General features: G+C 38.5%; 1 protein-coding gene across 8 annotated transcripts in view; it reads left to right on the forward strand.

Annotated features, from left to right (window-relative positions):
- Window positions 1-21,474, forward strand: part of SLC12A6 (solute carrier family 12 member 6) — a 94,422-nt gene that overhangs the window by 19,599 nt on the left and 53,349 nt on the right. The window contains exon 1 of one of the 8 annotated variants that reach the window (XM_081507012.1): window positions 1,713-3,059. The exons of the other annotated variants lie outside the window; for them this stretch is intronic. Within the exon in view, the coding sequence (XP_081363138.1) occupies window positions 2,936-3,059 (124 nt within the window). The 5' untranslated portion in view covers window positions 1,713-2,935. Of the gene's footprint in view, window positions 1-1,712; window positions 3,060-21,474 lie in introns of those variants that run through there. 8 annotated transcript variants of the gene reach the window in all.

Raw genomic sequence — 21,474 nt, forward strand, 5'->3', positions numbered from 1 at the left:
AGGTCAGGAAGCAACAGTTAGAAGTGGACATGGAACAACAGACTGGTTCCAAATAGGAAAAGGAGTATGTCAAGGCTGCATATTGTCACCCTGCTTATTCAACTTATATGCAGAGTACATCATGAGAAACGCTGGGCTGGAAGAAACACAAGCTGGAATCAAGATTGCCGGGAGAAATATCAATAACCTCAGATATGCGGATGACACCACCCTTATGGCAGAAAGTGAAGAAGAACTAAAGAGCCTCTTGATGAAAGTGAAAGAGGAGAGTGAAAAAGTTGGCTTAAAGCTCAACATTCAGAAAACTAAGATCATGGCATCTGGTCCCATCACTTCATGGGAAATAGATGGAACAGTGGAAACAGTGTCAGACTTTATTTTTTTGGGCTCCAAAATCACTGCTGATGGTGATTGCAGCCATGAAATTAAAAGACGCTTACTCCTTGGAAGGAAGGTTATGGCCAACCTAGATAGCATATTTAAAAGCAGAGACATTACTTTGCCAACAAAGGTCCGTCTAGTCAAGGCTATGGTTTTTCCAGTGGTCATGTATGGATGTGAGAGTTGGACAGTGAAGAAAGCTGAGCACCGTAGAATTGATGCTTTTGAACTGTGGTGTTGGAGAAGACTCTTGAGAGTCCCTTGGACAGCAAGGAGATCCAACCAGTCCATCCTAAAGGAGATCAATCCTGGGCGTTCATTGGAAGGACTGATGTTGAAGCTGAAACTCCAATCCTTTGGCCACCTGATGCGAAGAGTTGACTCATTGGAAAAGACCCTAATGCTGGGTAGGATTGAGGGCAGGAGGAGAAGGGGACGACAGAGGATGAGATGGTTGGATGGCATCACTGACTCGATGGACATGGGTTTGGGTAAACTCCGGGAGTTGGTGATGGACAGAGAGGCCTGGCGTGCTGCAATTCATGGGGTCGCAAAGAGTCGGACACGACTGAGCGACTGAACTGAACTGTAGATTGACAGATATTTGTTACCTTCCTACTTGTTTAGTTTGGGGGATTTTTTAGAGGGGAGAGGTGACAGGATAATATTTGTATATATGCTTATATGTACAAGCTACACATAGATTTAGAAACACAAGTAATTGTTTCTGTCCATTGACCATAAAAAATTAGACACAATTCAAAACTCTTTATAAAATAAATATCAAAAGGTAAGATCCCATTGCAAATATCTGGTGACACTAAAGTATTAATAAATTTGAAACCTAGAATATAATATGGAAATCTTTGACAATCTGGCAGTTGTTTTAAGTTCCTTTGAGTAAATTAGTTGAGTAGCTACCTAAGTGGTTAATATGGAGAAATCACCAAGGGCACTAGGACACCTGAATTACTTTGTTTCTCTCAGAGAAAAAATTCTCAGTAGCTACAAAGGCTTCTTTTTCTCTTTTTCTTGTAGTAATTCTCAGCCTTGGCTGCCTGTTAGAACCATTTTGGGGGAACTTTTCAAAGTCCCGTTGCCCAGGTTCTACTCCAGAGCAGTTATATCAGAATATCTGGGATGGGACTCAGGCATCAGTAGTTTTAACATCTCCCCAGCTGATTCCAATGTGTAACCTAAGATTACAAACCAATGTTACATAGGAACCCATGAAATAAAATTTAAGTAGGTGTATATGAGTTTCTTTTCTGTGAAACCTCTACGCTGACTACCATCAAGGGTATTGGAGATTTTTAAGTTGGGCTTCACCAATTTACAAGCTGTGTGACTCTGGGCAAGTTCTTAGCCTAATGTTTTTGCTTCTTTGATGATTAAATGAGATCATAATGAAAAATTTCTAGTGCAATGCACAAGTAGGTCTTTAACAGCTATCGGCTTTGTTCTCTTTTGGAAGTGGTGTATATTGGAATAAATGAGGATTATAAACCATCATTATTCTCTTCTAAATTTAGTACAGTCTTGCTTGTCAGGTGTTACTAACAACGAGATCCTCCTATTACATCATTAACATGGAAATTAGCACAGAGCTCAGGTTACTGAACTCCTGTGTCAGAGTGCTCAGATAGGGCCTCAAACTCTGTTAAAGTCATCAACTGAGAACACAGTTATCTGATAAAATATATCAAGAGTTAAGTATGTTATTTTAAGTGTGTGCTGAAAGAACTATACACCTCTCCATCAGGGGTTTTCTTGGATTGTTTTTTCTTTAAAACACAATGTTTAAACTCTCTGTACAAAACAAAAAATTCTTAACTCTTCCCATTAAAAATATTTAGCTCTTTTAAACAAATTTGGACTTCCAGGGAAGTTAATGTCTCTTCTTGGGTGTCCTTGTATACCCTACAACATCTCAAACTATGCCTTATATAAAATACATAGGTATTCGTTAAATATTTGTTGAATGAATGTTCTCATCTGAAAGATAAGAAAAAACATTGACTTGCATGACTGTTTTCAATATGCTTTGAAATAAAGCAACAACAGAAACTTACAAATAGTTTGATTTTCTAAATTGATGTAGTACCAGTCTTTAATGAACTGTTCCCTGGTCTTTGTCCTGTGAGATGTGAGGGCAGAGGTTGAGATCCTGATGTGCAAATAACTTAAAGCAACAAGAGGGTGAGTACACAGTGGACAGTTTCATGCATTCTTCCCACTCTCCAGCCCTTAGCTTCTCTGGGAAAGCAGCCTAAACCATTCTTGTGATTCTCACAGTTTAATAACAATAAGCAAGAGGTGGAATGCTTAATCCTTTTAAGTGAATGGTAAACTCCACCTTGGAAGGCGTGTTTTCCAGGTTCTCCTCCCTTAGGGCTGTAGGTCACGTGAACCGAAAGTACTTCCCGATTCCCTGCCTGGGTCTCCCGTGGGCAGTGATCAGAGTCAAAAAGAGGCACAGCAAGGAAGTGATAGGCAGCGAAAGTGGACTGGAAGGAAACAAATACAGGGAGAGCACACATTCCTAACTATAACAATGCCACACTTCACGGTAACTAAGGTAGAGGATACAGAGGAGGGGGCAGCGGCTTCCGTCTCCCAGGAGGGGGAACCCGGTTTAGCAGAAATAAAAGCCCCGATTCAGCATTCAGATGAACCAGGTGAGTACTCAACTTGGGAGCTTTGGAAAACTGGGGTTCTCGTGAAAGAAATAGTAACTAAAAGATTCAAAATGCCTCATTAAGAATGGAGAAAAAGTATTGTGGTTCAAGTGCTTTTCAGTCAGTTGTTTCACTCCTTTGTATATCTGATAACTTTTTTCATATTCTGGTTTGTTTTTCCCCACAATGAGTTCTGTGTTCATTACCGACAGGTGAAACTGAACCGGTACCCGTGTGTGAAAAGCGTTTTCAAGCAAAGAGACAGGCACAGTTAGAGGCAATTTATGTGGAATTTAAAATTCATCTTTTGCTCAGTTTAAATTATTTCTGGAAAAGTACATCAACAGGGAGCATGGTTCAGCAGTTTTGTACAGTGGACTTTGCACTTGTACTTCTCAGGTTCTTCAGTATTTTGCCTCAGTTTTTACCAGTTGAAGAGTAATTCAATAGTAAATCGTCTAAGCATTCTTGAATGAAAGAACAAAAGTACAGTGGGTCAATTATGGTGACTAGCATAGCTTCAAGTTTAATAAATTTGATGAATGTGATTATTCCTATTATTTTCTCTAAATGGTAACAATTACACTTGGTGCGGGAATTGTGGTTTTGAATTTTTAACATGCCATTAAAATCTGAGTTAATATTATGGTATTAAATACAGCCATAGTTTGAAGTCCTTTTTATTTTAAGTCTGTAACTTCCATAAATTGTCAAAAATTTCTCTAGTCCATGAATAAAGGCTAAGGGAATAAAAGTCTCTCAAAATTCCTTTTGATTCCGTGATTCTAATTTTCTCCTATAGCAAGTAACACATCATAATTCGTTGCTGTAACTGCTATTGACTCTCTCCTGTCCTACCAAGCATTCATGAATTTTTAAGAATCTCTAACTTAAAGATAAGACTTATCAGAATAAAGCTCCATTTGTTTATCTTTTTATTTTAGTGAGAGAATTTACTTGGGGAAGATAAGGTTTTATGGAAACTTTTTCCTCCAGGTTATTTTTCATTTTGCTAAACAAATAGGGTGATAAGTTGAAATTAAGGTTATTTAACCTCAACAGGGAGCTACTGTGTAGCAAAGAGAACTTAACTCAGTATTTTGTAATAGCCTGTAAGGGAAAAATATATATATAAAAATATATAAACTGAATCATGTTGTATAGCTGAAACTATAACACAGCATTATAAATCAACTATACTTCAATTTAAAAAAAAAGAAAATAAGGTCAACCTACATTGTACTTAAATCTGATTCTCCGAGACTCTCGGTCAAAGAATTTAGGTTCTCTTTTGGGATTGTGTGTATTTGAAGCTGTTCTTCCTTTGTTGTTTGTACTTGCTGCCCTTAGATTTTAATCCTTTTTAAGCTTTTGTTTTTGCTGTCATCTCGTAATCCCACAAAATGCAAACAGGTGCATTCTTCACTCCTACTCAATTTTATTGTATTTATTTTTACTATTTTATTATATTTACTTATTTTATTTTACTCTATTATTTTTTGTCTTTACTGGTCCTATAATGTTTGAGGAAATCTGCTTTATTCAGATTAGAACAGTGTAGAAATCATTTAATCTATTAATAACCACCTAGAAAACTGGTGAAACATTTTTTATAGCAACCAACATTTGTCATAAATAATATTGCTAGGCTTAATTTATTTTCTTCTATAGTAATTGCTTTGGACAAGGAAGAAGTGACAGATGTAATCTAAATTGAATTTAATAAGGCTTTTTATTTTGGCGTTTTCCATGACAGTCCAGAAGGTATCCACTTGAATGAGCTGTTGTTTGGTAAGTGAACAACTGATCGAAATACATTTTCTAAATTGTATTTATCTTTATTTTAGGATTAAATTAGAGGGAAAAAAGGAAGGAAACATATATGGGGAAAGCCTCAAAAAGTTTTTTCTTTTTTGCTTAGGCGAAAAGTGTTGTTGAGGAAGATAGTGGTTGCAGAGCAGTTGCTTGACGTATGATAAGTATAGCCCCTTGTTCTTCTGAGTTAAAATCCTAAATTGATTGTGATTTTATTGCAAGCACTTCTCATACTTGTTAGGTAACTAGTCACTATTTTATGGAGTTTTTTTCCTTATTTGTCTATGAGGAGAGAAAAATATGATATACCATCATATAAACTGAACATATTTGGAAAGCAGATCATCCTTTAAAATGTGTTTTTTAGAACATGAGATGTATTTGAACTGGACAGATAATTTGAGATAGAATAGATAATTGTAAACATAGCCTAATTTTTAAAAAATATTTATTTTATTTTTGAACTGTGGTGGGTCTTTGTTGCTGCTCTCGGGGTTTCTCTAGTTGCGATGAGCTGAGGCTACTCTTTGTTGCAGTGCGCAGGCTTCTCATTGCGGTGGCTTCTCTTGCTGTGAATCACAGGCTGCAGGCGTGCAAGCTCAGTAGTTGTTGTGGCACATGGTCCTAGTTGTTTTGCAACATGGGGGATCCTCACGACCAAAGATGGAACTGGTGTCCCCTGCATTGCAAGGCAAATTCTTAACCATTGGACCACCAGGGAACGCTAAACTAATTTTAAAAAGTACATTGTGCTGATCCTTTTGTAATGTATAAAAATATCAAATTGCTGTTATACGGTATACCTGAAACTAATGTAATATTGTAAGTCTATTCAATTCAGTCGCTCAGTTGTGTCTGATTCTTTGTGACCCCATGGACTGCAAAATGCCAGGCTTCCCTGTCCTTCACTGTCTCCCAGAGTTTGCCCAAGCTCATATGCATTGAGTCGATGATGCCATCCAACCATCTTATCCTCTGTCCCCCTCTTCTCCTCCTGCCCTCAATCTTTCCCAGCATCAGGGCCTTTTCCAATGAGTCGGCCACATCAGGTGGCCAAAGTATTGGAGCTTCAGCTTCAGCATCAGTCCTTCCAATGAATATTGAGGACTGATTTCCTTCAGGATTGACTGGTTTGATCTCCTTGCAGTCCAAGGGACTCTCAAGAGTCTTCTCCAACACCGCAGTTCAAAAGCATCAATTCTTCAGTGCTCAGCTCTCTTTATAGTCCAACTCTCACATCCATACATGACCACTGGAAAAACCGTAGCTTTGACTATACAGACCTTTGTCAGCAGAGTAATGTCTCTGCTTTCTAATAGTCTGTCTAGGTTTGTCACAGCTTTTCTTCCAAGGAGCAAGCGTCTTTTAATTTCATGGGTGCATTCACCGTCTGTAGTGATTTAGGAGCCCAAGAAAATAAAGTCTGTCACTGTTTCCATTGTTTTCCCATCTATTTGCCATGAAGTGATTGGACCAGATACCATGATCTTCGTTTTTTGAATGTTGAATTTTAAGCCAGCTTTTTCACTCTCCTCTCTCACATTGATCAAGAGGCTCTTTAGTTCTTCTTCACTTTCTGCCACTAGGGTGGTGTCATCTGCATATCTGAGGTTATTGATGTTTCTCCCGGCAATTCCAGCTTGTGCTTCATCCACCCCAGCATTTCGCATGATGTGCTCTGCATATAAGTTAAATAAGCAGGGTGACAGTATACAGCCTTGAGGTACTCCTTTCCCGGTTTGGAACCAGTCTGTTGTTCCATGTCCAGTTCTAACTGTTGCTTCTTGACCTGCATGCACGTTTGTCAGGAGGCAGGTCAAGTGGTCTGGTATTCCCATCTCTTGAAGAATTTTCCACAGTTTGTTGTGATCCACACAGTCAAAGGCTTTGGTGTAGTCAATAAAGCAAAAGTAGATGTTTTTCTGGAACTCCGTTGCTTTTTCTGTGATCCAACAAATGTTGGCAATTTGATCTCTGGTTCCTCTGCCTTTCTAAATCCAGCTTGAACGTCTGGAAGTTCACAGTTCATGTACCGTTGAAGCCTGGCTTGGAGAATGTTGAGCATTATTTTGCTAGTGTGTGAGATGAGTACAATTGTGTGGTAGTTTGAACATTCTTTGGCCTTGCCTTTCTTTGGGACTGGAATGAAAACTGGCCTTTTCCAGTCCTGTTGCCGTCGAGTTTTCCAAATTTGCTGACATATTGGGCACAGCACTTTCATAGCATCATCGTTTAGAATTTGAAATAGCTCAACTGGAATTCCATCACCTCTTCTAGCTTTGTTCGTAGTGATGCTTCCCAAGGCCCACTTGACTTCACATTCCAGAATGTCTGGCTCTAGGTGAATGATAACACCATCGTGATTATCTGGGTCATGAAGATCTTTTTTGTATAGTACTTCTGTGTATTCTTGCCACCTCTTCTTAATATCTTCTGCTTCTGTTAGGTCCATACTTTTTCTGTCCTTTATTGTGCCTATCTTTGCATGAAATGTTCCCTTGGTATCTCTAATTTTTCTTGAAGAGATCTCTAGTCTTTCCCATTCTGTTGTTTTCCTCTGTTTCTTTTCATTGATCACTTAGGAAGGCTTTCTTATCTCTCCTTGCTATTCTTTGGAACTCTGCATTCAGATGGATATATCTTTCCTTTTCTCCTTTGCCTTTTGCTTCTCTTCTTTTCTCAGCTATTTGTAAGGCCTCCTCAGACAGCTGTGTTTTTTTGCATTTCTTGGGGATGGTTTTGATCACCGCCTCCTGTACAATGTTACTAACTGAATGTACAATTCATAAGTCAGCTGTACTTTAATTAAAAAACAGTAGTACATTAATTTCTGCTATGCCAACTACTAGAATGCCAGTCTAGTAAAACCCTACTTAATTTGGTTTCGAAGGGAAAAGCAGAAACTCAGACTTACCTAACATCTTTCTTGATTCCTTCTCTCTGGTCTAGCTTAGGTGCCCTCTTTATGTTTTCTCTGAGGCCTGTCCACAGAAATAGCATGTATCACACCCTGGATTGTAAGCACCTGTTCACTTGTCTCCCAAATACCCTGCCTATAGGTTTCTTGAGGGTAGAGATCTTGAATAATATTGTACCTTCATGTCCAGGTGAGTTGCACACAATAGACAATTCAGTGTACAGACTTGTATTCTGCTTTTTTTTTTTAATTCACTTAAGCACATGTTCATGCCAGATGTGCTTTTTTCCTAAGGCTACAAAGGTGAAGGAAGTAGAAATTCTCCACCAAAGGCAGCAGAATGGCTCTGGACCCAGTTACCTGGCTTGAAATCCCAGTCCTACTAATTATTACTAATTAAGAGTAGTGATAATTTCTATTAATTATTGCTTGAGTGACTTTGGGCAAGTGTTTTAACTTTTCTTAGTCTTACTTTACTCATTGATGAAGGGAATAACAGTACTGCTGACTTCACAGGGTGGTTGTGAATTAATGGGAAAATGAACATAAAGCACTTAACACACGTATGACATAGCACTCAAAAATAAGGGCTACTGATTACCTACTATATTATGATTAGTGGTTTAATAAGAGCAAAAATAAACCACTTTGTATAGCAAATTCTGGAGAAGACTGTAATATTGCCTGCAGGGGACCCTGGGCAGGTATCTCAGAAGACAGGACATACTGATCCTATTTTAACAAACTTTTTTTTTTTCCAAAACTTTTTATTTTGTATTGGAGTATAGCTGATTTACAATATCATGATAATTTCAGGTGAGTGGCAAAGGCATTCAGTTATACATATATAAGTATCCATTTTCCCTGAAACTTCCCTCCCATCCAGGCTGCCACATAACTATTTAGCAGAGTTCCCTGTGCTATATAGGAGGTCCCTGTTGGTTATCCATTTTAAATATAGCAGTTGGCACTCTGATTCTTGAAGGGAGGTCTTGATGAGATTATAAGCAATAGGAGCAGTGAGAAGGAATGAGGAAGGTGTAGAGCAGGTGGGAAACAGACATGTGAAGTAGTTCGCACATTGGGTGTGTGGAAAAGAGGGCAAGGGATGAGGCTACTTTGGTGAAGTGTTAACCAGTTTTATCCCGTCCCCACTCTGTGGGATAGTGGGTGCTACTGCCTTTTTAAAGGTAACGAAACTGAGCTTGTTGACCATGAGTAACTTGCCTAAAGCCTGCTGAGTAGTAACAGAGCCTGTGTTCAAAATTGATAAATTTTATGTGCTTCCCATCTCACCATGGTGCCAAATCCTAGCTCTTGAAAAACAAGAGAAAGTTGTTTAATATCTTAAATGTGTATGGGTCACAGGATTTGATGTCAGTATTATGAAATCTTTAATTTTTTTTTATAGGAACAGTAAAACAATTTTACTCTTTATGGCACTTACTGAATCAGGTATAAATGTTGCATTTATTCATTTATTGAAGGATAATTGCTTTGCAAGTTAAAGTATTTCCATGAAATATTTGCTTCAGATCTTCTCCTTCGCTCATCGGATTTCTTTTTTTTTTCTTCCTGCCATATGGTGAGGCTTGTGGGTTCTTGGTTCCCAGACCAGGGATTAAACCTGGGCCTCCACAGTGAAAGTGCCAATTTAACCACTAGACTGCCAGGGAATTCCCTCATCAGATCTTACAATGTCTATGGATTGGGAAGATTTCAGTGTCTGAAGTTGTGTTCAGTTGATACAGATAGCAGATTGGAAGATTTCTAAGGAGATTTTCAGAAATGAACCCGTAACAGGAAAGAAGGAAATTTTTTTTTTTTTTTTTTATGAAAGGAGAAAGGAAGAAACAAAAGGAAAGAGGGGAAGAAGGCAGAGAGGAAAAGAGGAAGGAAAGGAACAGTGTAAGATGGATTGGTCCCGGAAGAGAGAAGTGTTAAGGATGTGCGTGCATGCTAAGTTGCTTCAGTTGTGTCTGATTCTATGCAACACTGTGGACTGTAGCCCTCCAGGCTCCTCTGTCCATGAGATTCTCCCGGCAAGAATATTGCAGTGGGTTGCCATTTCCTTCTCCAAGGAAGAAAATCTTCAAACATTAACTCTTAGTAACCCAAATTGCATGAGTTAAGTGGAGTTTAAATTTTATTAAGAACCCTCAAAATGTTAGATGGTAACCTAAACATTAGTTCTGCTTATGTTCTGAGGTAGGTGATACGACTGTCTTTTTACTGACTAGCATTAAAATAGACAACTAAAGAGCTTCCTTGTATTGATAAAATCTTTTCTGTAGTAAATATTTAAAAGCTTTTTAACTATTCACATGGGATTTTATATCAACCAACACATTCAGACCTGCGTGTTTTAAAATCTCAGTGTCAAAAGTTTATTTTTAAACTTAGCTTCATGAGGCATGTTTTTCTGCCTCCCTGCCCCCCACCAATATTCATTGTCAGAAAGACTAACACCTCCCTGAAATATCGTTCTTTTCACCTTGTTTTTTTACATACTCTTAAGACCTTAATACAAGAATACAAATTTGAGACTGACTGCTTTCAGCTCTGTACATCTTAAAACTTTGTTTAAATCATTAACCCTTCTTGGTCATATTCATGTTATACTCAGACAGTGAAAATGAGCAACACTTTGATTCCCCATTTCACTACTGTTATCACCATTTTTTTTGTATATTGAGAGTTTTTTGGTTGAAGTATATGTTGATGTACAATATTATATGTTACAGGTGTACAATATAGTGATTCATAGTTTATCGCTGATTTTATTTTATTTTTTTTAGAATCTTGCTCCCCAGATTTTCCTTGCTTAATGTACCAGCCCTCTCTGTGCTCTGCTGCTTTTGCCCCACAGGAAATATACCAGAGTAGAATTGATTTAATTTTGTACAGCACCTAATACATGCCAGGTGCTTTATGAATATTGGCTTGTTTAATCCTCACAATCACCAGGGCAGGAAACGGTTATCACCATTTTAAAGATGAGGAAAGTGAAGTGCCAAGAAATTAAATAGTTCATTTAAGTGGTAGATGTGAAATTCAAAGTAAGGTCTCTGTGACTTTAAAGCCGTTTTTCTTTTCATCACACCACAGTCTCTCTGCTTTAAACACATGTTAAAACATGTTATGTTTTCTAAAGTTGTCTAGTCTACTTTTTCAGTAGTTACTAATTCTTCTTAGATTCTGTTTCTTTTTGTCTTTGTGGATTTCTCAAAATTAATTGAAAGTTACTTGTAGCTTCTAACTTTTTGTGTGTTGGATTGCTTTTTTATTTGGCATAGAGTATTTCCAAATGTAGGATATTCTTTCAAATGATGCTAAAAATTGAGAGATATGGGCAGGCTAGGAATCTGGCTCAGTCTGATGGTCTTTCAGTAGTCCCACTATACCATAGTATAGTCCTCTACTCCTTAGCTTTTGAGGGAAATGCGCTTTATCAGTAACATGGGAATAGGAGCTGTAAAGACTAAAGAGGAAAAATGGGCATATGGAGTAAGTGAAAGAATCACACTTTTATGTAACTTTAAGAATAAACATGCTACTAAAGGTATGAAAGATGCATTTATTTTAGTGTATTAGAAACAATTGTAATATTCCATTTCATGGATCTTATTACTTAGAATAAAGCTAAAAACACAAGTCTGTTTAAAGAAAAATACTAACATAGGTAGAGCATAGACATGGCCAAGATTGATATGGTTCATAAATAGCATAATTGATATTGATCCATTTCGAATCCTCATACACTGAATTGTATCTCATTTCCTTTCCTATGTGTTCTTTACTCTACTTCATATAAGCTTTTTGTGACTAGAGATTTCCGTAGTTGTATTAGAAATGATGAACGTGTAAGAGTCCTTTTCAAAAGCTGTCTTTATCCTTCCACCACCACATTGCCTTTGTCCATATATTTTTCTTCATTTGAATTCTTTTCTTCTTTCTGAACCCACCTGCCAAGGCAGAAGACATAAGAAATGCAGGTTCAATCTCTGGGTCGGGAAGATCCCCTGGAGAAGGAAATGACAACCCTCTCCAGTATTCTTGCCTGGAGAATCCCATAGTTCTAAACAACAACAAGGGAGTGCGTGCGTGCTAAGTTGCTTCAGTCGAGTCTGACTCTTTTGTGATCCTGTGGCCTGCCAGGCTTCTCTGTCTATGGGATTTCCTAGGCAAGAATACTGGAGAAGGGTTACCATTTCCTTTTCCAGAGGGTCTTCCCGACCCAGGGGTTGAAGCTGCATCTCCTGCATTGGCAGGCAGATTCTTTACCACTGAGCCACCAGGGAAGCCCTTTCTACTGCCTGTCTGCCATTAAAAAATTGCACAAACTCACATCACCTCAAGAATAGGTTCATGCTCATTTCCTCCTAGGTGACTTACCTAATCCTCTACCCTAGCGTTGATTATTCCATCATTCAGTATCCATCACCACTCAAATATGCTTTGCATGTGCTTTGATTTTTTTAATTATGTTTTATCTCTTCCACTGTATTGTGTATTATATGAGGATGAGGGACAGTGTTTTATTATGTTTTCAAACTTCTGTGTGTTTTTTTTCTTATGGAAAATTTCAAACTCAAAAAAGTTTAGTAACTTTCTGTTCATTTCCCTTACCTATTGGTCTTTTTTATTTTTGGATGTTCTTTATATCTAGGGACATCAACCCTTAGTATGACAAATATTTTCCCAGTCAGAGCTTCTTTTGAAGTTTTATTGAGGTATAATTGAAATAAAATAAACTGCATATATTTAAGGTATACAGTTTGAGCTTTAACATGACACTCCTATAACAGTTATGGTCAAGATAATGAACATTTCCATCACCTCCAAAAGCTTTCTTCTACCCTTTTATAACCCACTTACCTAATTCCCTGGTCCCCAGGCAATCACTCATCTGCTTTCTGTCACAACAGTACATTAGTTTGTATTTCCTGTAATTTTATACGAATGGAATCATATAGTATATACTTTCTTTTGTCTGACTGCTTTTATAAAACATAATTTGAGATTTATTCATCTAGTCAATATCCTTTAAAATCTAACTAACATTATGATCTACCTTATTTCGCAGAGCTTAACATTTAGGGCAGTAGCTGAACATGATACAACCCACAGATGTTTGGGCCTCACAGAGGCTTTTTTAAATGTTGACTTCTTTGCCAAGATTTGAATGTTTTTAGGATTAGTCTGTAACTAGGACTTACTTTTCAGAGAGGGTGTTGGGAAGGTGAAATCTCCCTATCCCTCTGTTACTAATTTCAACTTGTGTCTGCCACTCTTGAGCCAAATGACCCCTGCATCTGATGAACACTTAGAGACAAGTGAGGCCTCAGCTCCGTGGGAGCTCTTTTGGGGAGAGCTGACCCAGGACTTGCTCCTCGAGGGCTGGACAAGATCCTCAGAGTGAGGATAAGAATGGCGGATCCAGAAAAAGAGCTTGGCTTGGTAGAGATCCATGGACTCCCCTAATGGAAAGAATGGGAAAGAGCTAGGGGACTGTTACCTCCCTGTCTCTGAGTCTGGGAGATGTAAGGAGACCTGAGAGTCGGCAGCCTTTCTCCTGAGCCTCGACAGGGCTGGTGGCTGGCCTGCTGCCCTGCCCGTCTACTGGGGTAGAGGCTGCTTTGCCTTTCTGTTCTCTTGAGACTGCTACCACTTAAGCTCCAACAATGAAACCTAAGCCCCTCTGAAGCAACATAGAAAAAGAGCCCATCTGAGGAAGGCAGGAAACCAGAAAGACAAAAAAGCACCTAGAGTAAACAGTGCAACAGACCAACTAAATAGAAATGCCAGAGAAGACAGTAACTTGAATATGAAAATAATAAACAGTAGGAGCACTTAAGGAAGTTCAGGTGAAGTACAAAAAAAGACTTAGGGAGCAAAAGATATGATTTCCCTGCTAAATACTTGTTACCACCTGACTTGCAATCCATGCACATACACTTTAAAAAAAAATTCCACTAGACTGTAAACACCATGAAAGCGGGAATTTTTTCTCTTGTGTACTTTGACTGCTGTCAGTGCCTGTGTCTAGAACAGCCTTGTACATAGTAAACACTCAGTACCTAATTACTGAATAAAGGATTGAATGAGTATGATCATTTATTGGCCTGGAAGATTCAAAGCCCAGAGTTAAAAATACAGATTGAAAAAATGATAAGAAACTTGGAGGATAAATTGAGGATAGATAGGATAGGAAAGAGACTTGGAAGAGGACACCTAACGTGGCTAATACAAGTTACAGAAAAAGGAACAAATGGAAGAGAAGTAGTAATTAAAGATATTTTTTTTAAAGTTCCTGAGCTAAAGATAAAGTTCATTGTGCAAATTGACATTTCAGGGAAGATCAGTGTTGTAAAAAACACGCTTAACCTTTTCCAGGTAAAGTTTTGAACTCCAGGGATTCATTTTGGAGGCTTCTAGATTTACAGTATGATATTCAGAATAGTCTGAGACTCACATCAGAATTCCAATTCACAACAGTGGGAATTAGGAGACAGTGAAAGAGTATCCACAGATTACCAACAGAAAAAGACTGTAATCCCAAATCCCCATTTCCAGTGAAAATATCATCCCCTCTACAAGGGGGAGCTATGGCATAAATGTAACTATAGAGAGTGTATTACCCACATAACCTGAGAATATTTATAAAGACTTTTAACCAAATAAATGAGCCAGAGCACAGATCACAAAATGAAAGGGATAGAAAAAGTGGAAAATGATAGACTGTCTGGGAATGTTATGCCAAATAAGGACTCTAATCAAAAGGGACATACTTCAGGGAACAATTCAATAATGTTTATGATGTAAAAGTACTAAATAAGTCTAAGCAAAACCTCAAAATTATGGGAGGAAAGAGCTAAGAGGTTTCCAGAGGGAGATGAGGAAAGGAGAAAGTGCCAAATAAGCACATTTAAGCACTTTTAATCATCAAGGAAATGCACATCAAAGCCACAACAAAGTGCCACTTCACATCCGCTGGGATGGTTCTAATAAAAAAGATGGACTGTAACAAGCATTGACAAGAATGTGGAAAAATTGAAACCCCGATATATTTTTGGTGGGAACATAAAATGGTACAGACACTTTGTAAAACAGTTTGGTAGTTCTTCAAGAAGTTAAATAAAGAGTTATCATATGATCCAGCAATTCCACTTCTAGGTATATACTTAAAATGAGAATATATGTCCACACAAAAAATTGTAGAGGAATGTTCATTGGAGCACTATCCATGATAGCCCCAATTACAGAAACAACCCAGATGTCCACTGATGAATAGATGAATGTGGTATATTTGTATAATGGAGTGTTATCTGGCAGTGAAAACAAATGAAATACAGATCAGTTCAGTTCAGTTCAGTTGCTCAGTTGTATCCAACTCTTTGTGACCCCGTGGACTGCAGCACGCCAGGCCTCCCTAGCCATCACCAACTCCTGGAGCCTACTCAAACTCATGTCTGTCACATTGGTGATACCATCCAACCGTCTCATCCTCTGTCATCCCCTTCTCCTCTTGCCTTTACTCTTTCCCACCATCAGGGTCTTTTCCAATGAGTCGTTTCTTCGCATCAGGTGGCCAGAGTATTGGAGTTTCAGCTTCAGCATCAGTCCTTCCAATGAATATTCAGGACTGATTTCCTTTAGGATGGACTGGTTATATCTCCTTGCAGTCCAAGGGACTCTCGAGAGTCTTCTCCAACACCACAGTTCAAAAGCATCAATTCTTTGATGCTCAGCTTTCTTCATAGTCCAACTCTCACATCCATATATGACTACTGGAAAAACCATAGCTTTGACTTGACAGACCTTTGTTGGTAAAGTAATGTCTCTGCTTTTTAATATGCTGTCTATGTTTGTCATAGCTTTTCTTCCAAGGAGCAAGTGTCTTTTAATTTCATGGCTGCAGTCACCATCTGCAGTGATTTTGGAGTCCAAAAAAGTAAAGTCTGTCACTGTTTCCATTGTTTCCCTATCTATTTGCCATGAAGTGGTGGGACCAGATGCCATGATCTTCGTTTTCTGAATGTTGAGTTTTAACCCAGCTTTTTCACTCTCCTCTCTCACTTTGGTCAAGAGGCTCTTTAGTTCTTTGCTTTCTGCCGTAAGAGTGGTGTCATCTGCGTATCCGAGGTTATTGATATTTCTCCAGGCAATCTTGATTCCAGCTTGTGCTTCATCCAGCCCATTATTTCGCATGATGTGCTCTGCATATAAGTTATATAAGCAGAGTGACAATATACAGCCTTGACGTATTCCTTTCCTGATTTGGAACCAGTCTGTTGTTCCATGTCCAGTTCTAACTGTTGCTTCTTGACCTGTATACAGATTTGTCAGGCGGATCAGGTGGTCTGGTATTCCAATCTCTTTAAGAATTTTCCACAGTTTGTTGTAATCCACACAGTCAAAGGCTTTGGCATGGTCAGTAAAGCAGAAATAGATGTTTTTCTGGAACTCTCTTGCTTTTTTGATGATCTAGTGTATGTTGGCAATTTGATCTCTGGTTCCTCTGCCTTTTCTAAATCCAGCTTGAACATCTGGAAGTTCACGGTTCACATACTGTTGAATTCTGGCTTGGAGTCTAGTGTGTGAGAGGACTGCAATTGTGCAGTAGTTTGAACATTCTTTGGCATTGCCTTTCTTTGTGATTGGAATGAAAACTGACTTTTCCAGTCCTGTGGCCACTGCTGTTTTCCAGATTTGCTGGCATATTGTGTGCAGCACTTTCACAGCATCATCTTTTAGGATTTGAAATAATAGCTCAAATGGAATTCCATCACCTCCACTAGCTTTGTTTGTAGTGATGCTTCCTAAGGCCCACTTGACTGCATTCCAGGATGTCTGACTCTAGGTGAGTGATCACACCATCACAGTTATCTGGGTCATTAAGATCTTTTTTGTATAGTACTTCTGTGTATTCTTGCCACCTCTTATTAATATCTTCTACTTCTGTTAGGTCCATACCATTTCTGTCCTTTATTGTGCTCATCTTTGCATGAAATGTTCCCTTGGTATCTCTACTTTTCTTGAGATCTTTCTATTTCTATTGTCTTTCCCTTTCTATTGTTTTCCTCTGTTGATCACTGAGGAAGGCTTTCTTATCTCTCCTTGCTATTCTTTGAAACTCTGCATTCAAATGGGTATATCTTTCCTTTTCTCCTTTGTCTTTAGCTTTGTCTTAGCTTCTCTTCTTTTCTCAGCTATCTGCTACAATATAGATGAACCCTGAAAACATTATGCAAAATAAAAGAAGCCCATCACTAGAGACCACATATGATTTCACTTATATGAAATGTCCAGAATAGGCAAATTTATGAGGATAGAAAATAGATTAGTAGTTGCTTTGGACTAGGCAAGATGGGAGTGAAGTGGATTATGGAGGAGCATTACACATTTACTAATAGTCAAAAGATATGTGTATGTGCATGTGTATATTCACAGACATAGACATTAGAAACAGACTTTTTAAAGTGCAGTTTGTACAGGAGTTTCTATTTTAACTTCTCTGTATGTTTGAAAATCTAGAAAATGTTTAATTCAGCTTGCATTAAGCAATTATCTTTTTACCAGTGACATAAAATCAATACAGGCTCTTAAAATATCAGAAATGTTTACCATATTCTCTCAGTCTCCATAATGCAAAGCCTCAGCTCCTTAGTTCCTTAGCTCTGTGGCTCCTTACAGTTTGGATGTTCAAGTTAATTCTCATCCCTTTTTGTTAAGGAGGTAGTCTGTATTGTTGGGCCTTATTCTCCCAAAACGTTTAAATCTTTAAAAATGAAGAAAACATGAAATATGTTTTTCTACAGTACATGAAAAATAATTTGGATCATCCATAAAGCCAAAGGACATGAGGTATCAATGATCCATTTTATTTTATCCTATTCTGTTTTCTTTTCCACCTCAACTGTACTATTAACACTTTTCAAAAGTTCTGTGTGATCCTAGTTAAACTCCTTCTTGAAGTTCCTCACAAAACTTAAAATGCTCATTAAGCACCCCCAGCACTCTATTCTCTTATGTTCAGCATATGACTGAACTGCTTGGCAGTTGTTGTTTAGTCGCTAAATTGTTTCCGACTCTGGACCCCATGGACTGCAGCATGTAGCTTTCTTTCCAAGGAGCAAGTGTCTTTAATTTCATGGCTGCAGTCACTGTCCACAGTGATTTTGGAGCCCAAGAAAATAAAACCTATCACTGTTTCCGTCTTTCCCCCATCTATTTGCCATGAAGTGATGAGGCCGAATGCTGTGATCTTAGTTTTTTGAATGTTGAGTTTTAAGCCAGCCTTTTTACTCTTCTCTTTCACCTTCATCAAGAGGCTCCTTAGTTCCTCTTTGCTTTCTGCCCTTAGAGTGGTATCATCTGCATATCTGAGGTTGTTAATATTTCTCCTGGCAGTCTTGATTCCAGCTTGTGATTCATCCAGCCTGGCATTTCACATGCTGTACTCTGCATATTAGTTGAATAAGCAAGTGTATATAAGTTAAATAAAGGATGTATTTCCAAAACACCTGTTCCCCAGTTCTTACCACCATCTGTTTTGATACTTACCCTTTACCTTCTTGCTTTTCAGTGCTCATCTGTACATGATTCTGCAGAGATTCTTTTGCTGCCTCTCTCTTTTTTTAAAAAAAAAGATTTTGGCCATGCCACTCAGCTTGTGGGATCTTAGTTCCCATACCGGAGATTGAACCCAGGCCCACAGCTGTGATAGCATGGAGCTCTAACCACTGGACCACCAGGGAATTCCCTTGCCTCCTCTCTCTTGTCTTTTCTACTTTATTTAAACCTTCCCACCAGGTATTAAACTGTCTAGTCTCTCTCCTCCACCTCTCCTTCTCCTTCCTCCTCTTTCCGACCAGTTGTTGCTTACTTAGTCTCCTAAATATTTCTCAAATCAGTCCCCATCTCCCTGCTCTCACTGTGACTGCACTGGTTCAGAATAAGTCCATTGTTACTTCATGTCTAGCCTCCGAAAGCCAGCTATTACAGTCACTACCAGGAGAAGTTTTCTCTAATATATTAATACATCTCATTCTTTTACTTTCTCATTTAAGTTAACCCAGTAATATCTCCCCACTGTCTGCAGAATAAAGCCTATACTGTTTGGCAGGTCATACATATACCTTCATTATCTAGAATATCCTAACTTAACAGCCTTCTTATCTATTGCTCATACATATTAAACACCATAGCAAATGTTCTTGAATGTATTTACTGTTTCCACGCATTTTGTTTCATCTTCCTGAAATGTTCTTTCCTCCAGTACCAAGCAAACAGTTACTTTTCCTTTAAAGACTGAGCTCAAACATCACTTCTTCCTTCATGGCCTCTCTGTTATGTGATGTGATGTGGACACTCCCTGTGCTGTGTATGCTGTGCTCAGTCGCTTCAGTTGTGTCCAGCTCTGCAACCCCATGGACCATACTCTGCCAGGCTTCTCTCTCCGTAGGATTTTTTAGGCAAGAATACTGGGGTGGGTTGCTGTTTTCTTCCTCCAGGGGATCTTCCAGACCCAGGGATCGAACTCGCATCTCCTATGTCTCCCGCATTGCAGGAGGATTCTTTGCCTGCTAAGCCATCTGCATCCCTAATAAACACCTAATATAGTACTTTAAGCACCCGTTGTTATTAGTAATACTTGTCTTACCCATGGTGCTGTAAGTCCCTTGAGGGCAGCTACTGCGTTTGTGCTTCTCTGTGTAACCCCCAGTGCCTGGCATATAGTCAGACACTTACAGGAGCTTAATAAGTATTTGTTGAATTAATAGACTGATTAGTTAAAATATAATACAAGGCAGCATACAGCCAACAGTTCAGAGGAAGATTAAACCTTTTAGAAAATTAAACCTCAGAGTAGGGCTAAGGAAAGAAGAAGCATTTTATTTGGACTTTTGAAAGATGTAGAAATCAGGTAAGTGGAGACAGAAGACAGGGAAACTTTCAATGATATGTGATACAGACAAAGATGCATGTGTCTAGAATCAAGGCTCAAGGCATTCCAGAGAGTGTAGAGCAGAGGGTTCATGACTAAAAACAACAAATGATAAAGCTAGAGAGGAGTAGACTAGTGCTAGATTATAAAGGAACTTGAAAACCAGGATTAGGTTTTTGGAGTTCACCCTATAAGCCAAGGGATTCAAACGTGTAAACTAGGATCTATTTATGGCTGCTTAAGCCATTAACCTCTGCTACCACCGTCATTACCACTACCATGCCCAAGCAGAAAATTCGCAGTAGTAGAGACAGAGCCTGCAAAAGGCAGCCCTTTCCTTTTCTTGGAGAGACTTGAATCAGCACCCCTCATGATGTCAAAATATAAACAAGAAGTGAGAACAATCCATCTTCTCTTCACAAAGTGGTTGGGCACTCCTGGCATTTTCACTTGGAGGTCTTTGAAAGTGTTTTTAAACAATAAAGAACCTGATAAATGCAAAATTAATAAGGAAAATGAAGGATTGTTTGAAGATGGGAAAATTGGTGGCAGGGAGACTAATTGAACTATTTTAATGGTCCAGGCTATGAATAATGAGACTCTAATAGATGGCAGTGTGATGGAAAGAAGAGATTGGTACGGAAGCCATAAATGACTGGATTTGATGAATGAGAAAGGGGAAGAATCAAAAGTTGGAAACATATCTTCTGACTGGTTCTGCTTCGTATCTTAACCACTTTTTAAATCAATTTTTAAAATCTCCTTTCCTGTCAAATGGGTATATATTTTATATTAGGTACAATACATATATGTATGGCAGTAACATTTTATTTTCTTGGGCTCCAAAATCCCTGTGGACAGTGACTGTAGCCATGAAATTAAAGGATCCTTGCTCCTTGGAAGGAAAGCTATGACAAACCTAGAGAGCATATTAAAAAGCAGAGACGTCACTTTGCTGACAAAAGTCTGTCTAGTCAAAGCTGTGATTTTTCCAGTAGTCATGTACAGGTGTGAGAGTTGAACCATAAAGAAGGCTGAGTGCCAAAGAATTGATGCTTCGAACTGTAGTGCTAGAGAAGATGCTTGACAGTCCCTTGGACAACAAAGAGATCAAACCAGTCAATCCTAAAGGAAATCAACCCTGAATATTCATTGGAAGGATTGATGCTGAAGCTGAAGCATCAATACTTTGGCCACCTGATGTGAAGAGTGGACTCATTGGAAAAGGCTTTCATGCTGGGAAAGATAGAAGGTAAAAGGAGACGGGGGCAGCAGAGGATGATATAGTTCAATAGCATCACTAACTCCATAGACATGAATTAGAGCAAACTCCAGGAGATAGTGGAAGACAGAGGAGCCTGGTACAGTCCATGTGGTCACAGAGAGTTGTATATGACTTAACGACTGAACAACAACAATTAAAGACTAAAATAACATTATATACCATTATAGATTAGATATAGTATATACCTAATATTGTATACAGGTATATTATTAGGTGCGTATTTCCCATATTATCTCCAGAACTTCTCCATTAGCTGCGTCCTCATTGTCAATCTCTTTGACTAGAATGTCTCCCTTTGTCCATTTTCTCTCACCTCGTCTGCTTTTTAATGAACTACCCATCCTTCAAAATTTAGCTCAGTTACCCCATTGACCATCCCTGATCACCATTTTATTTTGTTTTCCTTCCCTTTTGATTCCCACAGTATTTGTACCTATGCTATAAGAAT

This window comes from Giraffa tippelskirchi, chromosome 7, assembly GCF_054371585.1.
Source record: "Giraffa tippelskirchi isolate mGirTip1 chromosome 7, T2T-mGirTip1v1.2.pri, whole genome shotgun sequence".
Taxonomy (NCBI): Eukaryota; Metazoa; Chordata; class Mammalia; order Artiodactyla; family Giraffidae; genus Giraffa; species Giraffa tippelskirchi.